The sequence below is a fragment of the Aptenodytes forsteri genome, unplaced genomic scaffold (assembly GCF_000699145.1).
Source record: "Aptenodytes forsteri isolate BGI_AS27 unplaced genomic scaffold, ASM69914v1 Scaffold431, whole genome shotgun sequence".
Taxonomy (NCBI): Eukaryota; Metazoa; Chordata; class Aves; order Sphenisciformes; family Spheniscidae; genus Aptenodytes; species Aptenodytes forsteri.
The window spans coordinates 36,698-46,264 of NW_008794622.1; the positions used below are offsets into that span (position 1 = coordinate 36,698).

General features: G+C 43.5%; 1 protein-coding gene across 1 annotated transcript; it reads left to right on the forward strand.

Moving 5' to 3' along the window:
* Positions 1-6,666: 6,666 nt before the first annotated feature.
* On the forward strand, positions 6,667-7,614 carry LOC103893948 (olfactory receptor 4D1). Its single transcript, XM_009273251.1, has one exon. The coding sequence runs from the start codon at positions 6,667-6,669 to the stop codon at positions 7,612-7,614; it is 948 nt and encodes a 315-aa protein (XP_009271526.1).
* The last annotated feature ends 1,953 nt before the right edge of the window (positions 7,615-9,567 follow it).

Consider the following 9,567-nt stretch of genomic DNA (forward strand, 5'->3'; position numbering starts at 1 on the left):
AGTGCACCAAGCTAAGTGCTTGTGGTTGATACTCTAGAGGGAAGGGATGCCATCCAGAGGGACCTGGACAGGCTAGAGAGGTGGGCCCATGTGAAACTCATGAAGTTCAACAAGGCCAAGTGCAAGATCCTGCACCTGGGTTGGGGCAATCCCAAACATGGACACAAGCTGGGCAATGAGTGGATTGAGAGCAGCTCTGCAGAGAAGGACTTGAGGGTATTGGCGGATGAAAAACTGAATAAAAGATGGCAATGTGCGCTCACAGCCCAGAAAACCAACCGTATCCTGGGCTGCATCAAAAGAAACATGGCCAGCAGGTCGAGGGAGGTGATTCTCCCCCTCTACTCCACACTCATGAGACCCCACCTGGAGTATCGTGTTCAGCTCTGGGGCCCCCAGCAGAAGAAATACATGGACCTGCTTGAGTGGTTCCAGAGGAGGGCCACAGAAATGATCAGGGGGCTGGAGCACCTCCCCTATGAGGACAGGCTGAGAGAGTTGGGGTTGTTTAGCCTAGAGAAGAGAAGAGAAGGGAAGGCTCCAGGAAGACCTTATAGCAGCCTTCCAGTAATTAAAGGGGGCCTACAGGAAAGATGAGGAGGGACCTTTATCAGGGAGTGTAGTGATAGGATGAGGGGTAACGGTTTTAAACTGAAAGAGGATAGATTTAGATCAGGTATTAGGAAGAAATTCTTTACTGTGAGGGTGGTGAGACACTGGAACAGGTTGCTCAGAGAAATTGTGGATGCCTCCTCCCTGGAAGTGTTCAAGGCCAGGTTGCATGGGGCTTTGAGCAACTTGATCTAGTGGAAGGTATCCCTGTCCATAGCAGGGGGGTTGGAACTAGATGATCTTTAAGGTCCCTTCCAACCCAAACCATTCTATGATTCTATGATTCTATGACAGAACATGATGTTGCCCATACCTTCCACCAATTACCATCACAGGCAAAACAGTCTCAAGGCAGGGAAATTTACTTGACTGTCTCTCCCTGACCACCACCTGGTCTCAACTTTCTGTATTTTTGCTGTGGATTGCATTCAGCCTGTCAACACAATGCTGGTAAGGTGATGAGCAGCATAGGAAGTTGAAGTGGTATGCGTAACCGTTTTCTGTTACTTTACGCACAGGAGCTTCTTTCTGCCACCCTAGACTTACTGGTTTTCTGCCAGTTTAGCAGGCAGGAGCACTCTGTTCCTAATGTGCCCAATCCAACAAAGCATACAGATGCAGTTCAGTCCATTCACAGGTGTCTATGCTCCAGCATGAGTAGCTCATGGATCATAGTCCTTTCACAGGTTGTACATGCTGTAGTGTGGCTTATCAACAGACTGCTGTCCCTTCAGGGTATATATAACACTTTGCATGTAGTGTCCTCTCCCACTGTACCCCCACCAAAAGTGTGTCTCCAGCCTGTATTGGCTGCTAGCTCTTATTTTATATGTTTGACCTGGAACACCATGTGCTTCTCCGAATGTGTAAAATTTTTGTGTCCAATTCCTGTGTCCCTGACCCACATACACCTCATTGTTTGTGTTGGTTTCAGAGCTGGGTGAAATAGATTTTGACTGACACTTGACAGTTCATTATCTCCCCCAACAGAGATCACACTTGCGGACAACTACTCATTAAACCAATTTATGCCCATTAGAAAGACAGGCTGCTATTCAGAAGGATTTGGATGGGCCAGAGAAATGCTCTGAAAGAAATCTTCTCAAGTTTAAAAAATGCAAACACAAAGTCTTACATCTGGGATACAATAACACTATGTAACAATGCTGGCTAGGGGGGTGGGGGCTGAAAATAGTTAGTATCCAGCTTTGCAGAAAAAGATCTGTGTGTCCTGATGCACAAGTTAGGCATGTGTCTACAGTATGTCCTTGCAGCAACTAAGGCCAACTGCGTTCTGAGCTGTAATAGCGAGAGTAGTCAGCATGTCTAGGGAAGTGACCCTTCTCCGCTGTTCGACACTTGTGAGAGCCCACTGGAGAAATTTCCCCATTTTTGGCCTCCCCATTACAGTGTTAGGATGAGGAGCATAAGACACAAGTTGTACCATGACAAAACCCAACTGAGTAAAAAAACCCCACCTTTCTTTTACCAGGAGTGGACAGACATTGGAATAGGAGCCCAGAGAGGCTGTGGCATTGCCACAGAGATACTGAGCGATAACTCCAAACTCGACTGGATCGGTCCCTGAGCAATTTGCTTTAAACAGGAGGCTGAACTGGAAACTTTCAGAGGTCCCTTTATCCTACATGATTCTGTAATTTGCTGATTCTGTAGCTGTGAGCTGACAAATGGGTTATTCTTACTAAAGTGCACATACCATTAATCAACACAATTAATGAGCCAAAAATGTATTGATTAGCCAGGTTTTACCTGTTGACTACAGATATGATCCTGGCATGTAACTCATAGTACTGTAGGGAGTCACATAAAGTATTTAGGCTCATGGAGCTTAGCACAGAAGGACATTTGCTGAGCCTCTTGTGCTTGTGGGATTACCATCTACGGAATAAAATAAACCATGAACTTTTTAATTCATTCCCTTATGACACAGTCCCTAAATCTCCCAAACAAGACTGGTTTTCTTTTTTTTTCTTGATCCTGTTAGTAAACCTCACCGGTGTTTCAGGGGGAGGGACTGAGATTAACAGCTGGCACAGTGCAGTCCTCAGAAAACATAACAGAAGGAAGATTCAGAGGACAGACAACTCTTTGTTCAGTATTTTGTCTCCATGCTTTTCTCCATAGTTTAAGTCTTAACTTGTCTGAGGAACTTCACCATTGTTGTCATGGTCATCAGCGACCCATGGCTTTATAACCCCAGGTACTTTCTGCTGGCCAGCTTGGCCTTTCTAGATGTCAGGGACTCTTCAGCCAATGCTCCCGATTTACTCATGATGACTGTCTCAGACTTGATAGGACAATGGATGCAGCAACAGGCTTTAAGTACCCTGACATGCCTGTAACATCCTTCTTTGTAATCCTTCTCTTCTGTCTCTTCTCTCCTCTCCCCAAGGGTTTAGCTGCCTGTGTTCAAGGTCAGCACTCATATAATGTGGTTGTTTAACCTTGTATTAATATCCTGTGAAACATCTAAGTTATGAGAAAGCTGTGGGAAACCTCATCTGGAAACTCCATTCTGCCAGTTGGTTCAGGATTTAAGTGTTTAAGCTTAGGTCCTCTTCTCGTTTCTTGCCCTAGCTATGCTGCAGGTATGCTGTGCCTAGCCCTGTATCTTGCTGATTTTTACCTCACCTTGACTACTTGAGTTCCTGGCCTAAATTTCAACCCGCTTCACTACTGTGGACTTGTCTAGCTGACATGGGAGTATCATGGCCTTGTTTTGTCCAAGAGCCGAGTTGCAGTGCAAACAGGAGTTGGATGTAGTGAGCCATGGCAAATAAGACAATGCGAACAAGACATGAATGACCTTGTATCAACAAGTGACAATAGAACAACATCTGAAACCGCTGGAATGATGTCATTGTGGACTTTCTGATTGGTAGCCTGTGCTGACATCTGCTGTAGTAAATATAGGAGGGTAACATTGCTACAGTGTGCAGATGCAGGGCACCTGAGGAGAAGCTGTCACATGTTTATGCCAACCTGCCACCTAAGAACCCAGTCCTGAGACTGGCTGGAGAGTGTCATCTTCCCCTGGGCTTGACTATGCTGGCTCACTGGAACGGTAATTTTGGCAAATCTCTGTTAATTGCGTGTTTGCATGTGTGTGTGAGTGTAAAACTTTCCCTCACGCAGCTTATCCTTCGCTTGGTCTACTTATCACATCGAGCTTAGCAGTATCACGTTCCCTGGCATCCCTTTCCCTCTGGCAATTACTGGGCTGTTGGCTGACTGGTTACTGTCAATGATTCTGCTCTGCTCTTTTTTGTGTGTGTACTGTGGGACTGCTGCCTTTGCTGGTGAGGTGGGCCGCTCCTGTCTGCCTCGCTGTCACCCTCAGCCCCTGGCTCGCCTTCCCTTGCAGAGCAGGCAACTATTCCTGCTCCCTGACATCTCTCATTTCAGGGAACATAGCACACAAACCATGACCAGCAAATTAAACAGGTATTGCTAGTCACAGCATCTGTGAGCAGAAGTTTATTGTTTCAAATGAAAATCTGAATAGGATAGGGGAGGAATAGATTACTCTAAATTCTTTAATGACACAACCATGGCACAAGCCCAAATTCTCTGACAATCCCTGATTTGGTTTGTCCTGTGGTTTCTCTCTGAATTGAACATCTGACTTTCCAGGCAAGGGGACACATACACAAAGAGGAAATGTCCCAAATTCAGGCTTTGTCCATGCCAGCCATCCAGACAAACTGAGTCAAACCAACTGACTCTGTAAACTTCAGCCCCTACAAAAGAAAGCAAGCAGCAGCAAGTAAGGCTTATTGTCTATAGCATAAGAGAATCTGTCATCTGATCAGTACAGTCAGGAACTGAAGTAAAATGAGGTAAACATCTTATGAGGACAAGAAGAGTTCACAGAGAGTCTGAGAAAGTGTGGGAGGAGCATAAAGGATGCCTAGAGAAATGCACAACGCCTCACATTTTCAGATGGGAGAAACGAAGATTTCACATGTTTTGGGCAGGTAATTGGCACACACAGAGAAAATGGAATGGACTCGAGGAACTTCTGCCTTCTGGTGGGTTGGAAACAGACTTGGTAAATGACGAAGTATATGAAGGGTCTGGTATGTTGAGTCACTGAATTTAAGACAAAGAGAGAAATAGGGGCTAGAGTGCAGGATCCCTGGAGTGAGACTGAATGACAAAAAGAAGCGGGGAGAAGAGAGTCTGATGTGAAAAAGAAAGCTCTGAGATGTAACATGGAGTCCTCACAGACACAGGGAGAACAGGGTGAACTAGAGCAGGTAGGGCAGAATGGAAGTCTTTCTTGTCCTGGAATGAGTGTTGGGCACCTAAAGGCTGTGAAAAGTGCCTCTCTGTAGGGTCAGGGGATAGAATACTGGTCACATATCTTCAGATACCTACAAGGTAAGAATCCAGATATAAGCTAGCCTTTTGGGCTTCATTAGAGTAAGTGGTGAGAAACAGGCACTCCCAGAGCACAGTTCGTCTCATCCTAGGGCATGAGGACGCATCCATCCTTTATTGGATGCAGGGGGGAACATTGTCACCAAGGATGAGGAAAAGGCTGAGGTACTTAATGCCGCCTTTGCCTCAGTCTTTAATAGTCAGACCAGTTATCCTCAGGGTATTCAGGTACCAAGACTAGGACAAACTGATCACATTCTGCAGCTGCCATTTCCTCAATCTTTACTTCAACAGGACTGCACAACCAGTTCATGTACAGAGATTTAGGATGCTGAGGGCTGAGGTCAAGAGAGGTGGAGTCCAATGTATGTATCTAAAAGACATTGCAGGGGGGATCCAGGTTCTTAAACAGAAATGACTAGAGCATGCCATCTGAATTCCAACTGCCATACCTCAAGAGCATGTGTTACCCATAAATCATGTATGACAGTTGCCAAGCCAGTGTAAATGTCTTGGGTATTTTAGGACATCTGAAATTATTTTGAACATTTACTTTTAGAAATACAGTTCCACTTTTGTAATTGAGTTAATCACCAAGGTCTGCTTAGAACCAACAACAAGAACTAGACACACTCAGAGGATGATTGAATCTTAATTCAGGTATCTGAGATAAGTAGAATGAAGTGCCTATGTCTGTATAAATGAAATGAACTGCAGTCTGCATATCCTGGGTCCTCTCTGAATGTAAAGTCCAGGGCAGACTCCCCTGCAGGATGTGATGAAGAGCACAGTGGGCCTCATAACAGATTGTCTTTTCTCATTCTTCAGATTGCTTGTCTCATGATAATGGAGAGAAATTCGAGAAATGGGGCATTCTTTTGTGTGCTGAAATGTTCCTTTGTTTTCTCAGATTGCCTCTGCCCTGAAACAGACATGCCTGCAAAGTAAAGAATGTGCAATACATCCTGTTTCCCTTAGGCTAACACAGCAGTAGCCTAGTAAACACTACTACATCATAAAATACTCTATTTATTTTCTTAATGATTGCCAGAGCAGGAATCCCTTAGTAGCTATAGCAAAACCATTTTTGTTCAGACCCAGGAAAGTTCGTATAGATTTCATAGTAACTTTCTTCCTAGCATCTATTTTGATGCTTAGACAGAATGATGTATGAGTGGTTTTTTTTCAATTTTGTTTTCTCTTTGGAGTCCTCTGTGGAGGAGAGGAATCAGGCAACTCTGAGACTGCAGACAAAGCAGTCCTATGTGGAATAAGGGCTCTTGATGTGTGAATGGAAAAAGGTAATATTAGAGATAAGTACTGTTGCACTGAGGAGGGGCCAAAGCCTGCATCGCTGGGGAAACAGAAGTCTATTTATGAAGATAGCAACTAATTGTAAAGTTACACTGGATTTTAAGGGTATAGATGCAGAGGAGCCAAACTGAAGATCAAAGAAAACAGTTCCCAACACTGAGACTACCTCCACTGAACAAAATTTCCACTGTATAGTGCAGGGATATAAGGAGGGTTCTAGGATGGGGGTTTCTGAGCCAGGGGAGGGGAAAGATCATCTCTCGGTGTTGAAAAGCTTACTTTCCTCAGTCTCCCTTCTACATTGTTCCTCTCACAGGCATGCTCGGATGGTAATGAATGGAGCCACAGAATGTAACCAATCCTGTGACGGAATTTGTGCTCCTGGGCTTCAACTACAGTCTTAAGATTCAGCAATTCCTCTTCACGGTCTTCTTCATTGTCTACCTGATGACCTGCTTGGGAAACATCACCATCCTCACCACTGTTATCACTGACTACCACTTGCACATACCCATGTACTTCTTCTTGGCCAACTTAGAGTTCACAGATATCACCGAATCATCAGTAAATACTCCCATTCTATTGTCAGGTTTCCTCTCCCAGCACAAAACTGTTCCATTCAAGGAGTGCATCTTTCATATGTTTGTCTTCCACTTCATTGGTGGTGCTCATATCTTCCTTCTTGCAGTGATGGCAGCTGATCGGTATGTAGCTGTCCATAAGCCCTTGCAGTACTTGACAATAATGAACCGTGAGGTGTGTTTAGGCCTAGTGACAGGGTCATGGGCAGGTGGATTCATTCACTCTGCAACACAGATTGCTCTGCTTCTCCCTTTACCTTACTGTGGTCCTAACACCCTGGACAATTTCCACTGTGATGTCCCACAAGTACTGAAAGTGGCCTGCATTGACACCTACCAGACAGAGCTGCTGATGGTCTCAAATGGTGGACTGCTCCTCATAGTAATTTTTGTCTTGCTGCTCATTTCATACACTGTCATTTTAGTCAAGATAAGGAGGCAAGTCACCAGAGGAACGCACAAAGCTTTGTCTACCTGCATAGCCCAGATAATGGCAATAAGCATAACATTCATTCCAGGAATATTCATCTATGCTCGGCCCTTCAAGACATTTGAACTGGACAAAGTGGCCTCCATCTTCTTCACTGTGCTTGTTCCAGTGCTGAATCCCATGGTCTACACCCTGAGAAATACCGAAATGAAAAAGGCCATCAGAAGACTTGTTTCTAGGGTTCTGTTCTCAGGAGAAAAGGGAATAGCTTAATTCCCTGCTGAATGGTCACCCTTTTTCTTTGTAACTATTGTCACTTATCACTATTGAAATACCTGAACTTCCAGCAAAGACACTTGCAGATGAGAAATCCTTTCTGGAGAACTAAGTTAGAGGAAATTCAGCTTAGGTCCCTTTACATTAAATACAGTTCCCATTAATACAGTCTGTGGAGTCTAGGACAGGTTGCATCTTGTTAATGCTAATAAGGTGTGCTGAATCTTCCCCTGAAACACCCTTTTTGTTATTTCCAGGAGTAAAGGGAACCTGCTTGCTTTTCACTGGCATAATTTCTTTTTTTGTTACCATGTCTAATGCTGAGTGACTTGTCTTTTTTGAAAACCAGACCTTACATCCTTGTCAGATAAAAATCAATCTATGCTACAGAATGATTCTTCTTCAGTTCACTTAATTCTTATTGACACACCTCTAAGTTGCATGCACAGCCTACATTTGATCATCTGGAATATAGTATTTGTAGCTTTACTGAGAAGCCTAATGTCGTAAGAGATTCTTCCCAGGTTTAAAAATGCATCTTCCTATGCTTTCTTCCTTGCCTATGAGATGTTTGTTCTTCCTGCCTTATTTGTTTTAGAGTCATATATATTTTTCTCCTTTCCACTTTTTCCCCAGTAAGATTTTAGTACTGTGTGATGACAGTGTTTCCTAAAGAATGCCTACGCCTGTAATTTGTGCCATTAATAGCCACCTGAAATTCTTCCTTCATATATTGAATAATAATTCCACATTTGGATGACTTTATTAAGATACCTAAGAATTTTTTGATTCTCATGAGTATATTGTGACTGATTACTACTAAGGTTTTGTTTACACTGTACAGTTACATTCTAAAGGAGCAATTAATTCAATTTGACACACAGTATCTGTCTTGTTTGTTTGTTCACACTTTGAATGATATACTCCTTTAGACTGGGATTGTCTGTACCAGATGAACCACTATGGAGGAAGATAAGATCAGTTTTCTTAAAGCAAATGAGCATGCTATGATGAGACATGTTTATGGGCTACAGGTTAAGGAACGTGAAGGTTTTAGGGTCACAGAAAAGATCTGGAAGCCTGCAGCTCCCTGAGATACTGTCAGACTGCTGGGATGAGTCGGTACGAGACAGCTATTGCACAGAGATAATTGTAACAGTCACTGAGTTGACTGAAACCAACCCTGTAATCAAGAAGTACAATGAGAAAGACAGAATTTTTTTTCATTGCTTTTCTACCGTAGGTAACCACTCTGAGGCATCTTTACTTTAAAAGTTAGTTCTTCTAATTTATATTTCAGTAAAAACTAACTCCAGAAATGTTAAAGATGTTGGTCTTTAAAGAGTAACCACAAGTAACATCTTTGTGCATATCCACTACAAAAAAAGAGCTTTTATTTTCTTTAGGTTCTACCACATCAACTAGGCTCACAAGAAATTTTTGGTGAATATATCTTATTTATGCTCTCTGTGCCACGACATGTGCCATCTTGACCCGGGTGACAGTATATGAGGCAATAAGGATGCATGAAGGCGTCTAGTTGTGAGTTAACTCCCTACACTGCCATTATAGTCAAGGACACTACTGGGTTTTCCTTCAGTAGTTTTAAGATAGGCATTTAGTGTCATCTCATTAGGTCATGCAGAGAGGACATTAGAAAGGCAAAAGCACAGCTGGATGCAATCTGGCCGCTGTCGTTAGAGGCAACAAAAAAAGTTTTTACAAATATATTAATGACAAGAAGAGAGCCAAGGAAAATCTCCATCCCTTATTGGATGCGGGGGGGAACATTGTCACCGAGGATGAGGAAAAGGCTGAGGTACTCAATGCCTTCTTTGCCTCAGTCTTTAACAGGCAGACCAGTTATCCTCAGGGTACTCGGCCCCCCGAGCTGGAAGACAGGGACGGCGAGCAGGATGAACCCCCCATAATCCAAGAGGAAGCAGTCAA

Coding starts and splice junctions, on each gene's coding strand:
- LOC103893948 (XM_009273251.1), top strand. CDS start 6,667: ATGGAGCCACAGAATGTAACCAATCCTGTGACGGAATTTGTGCTCCTG.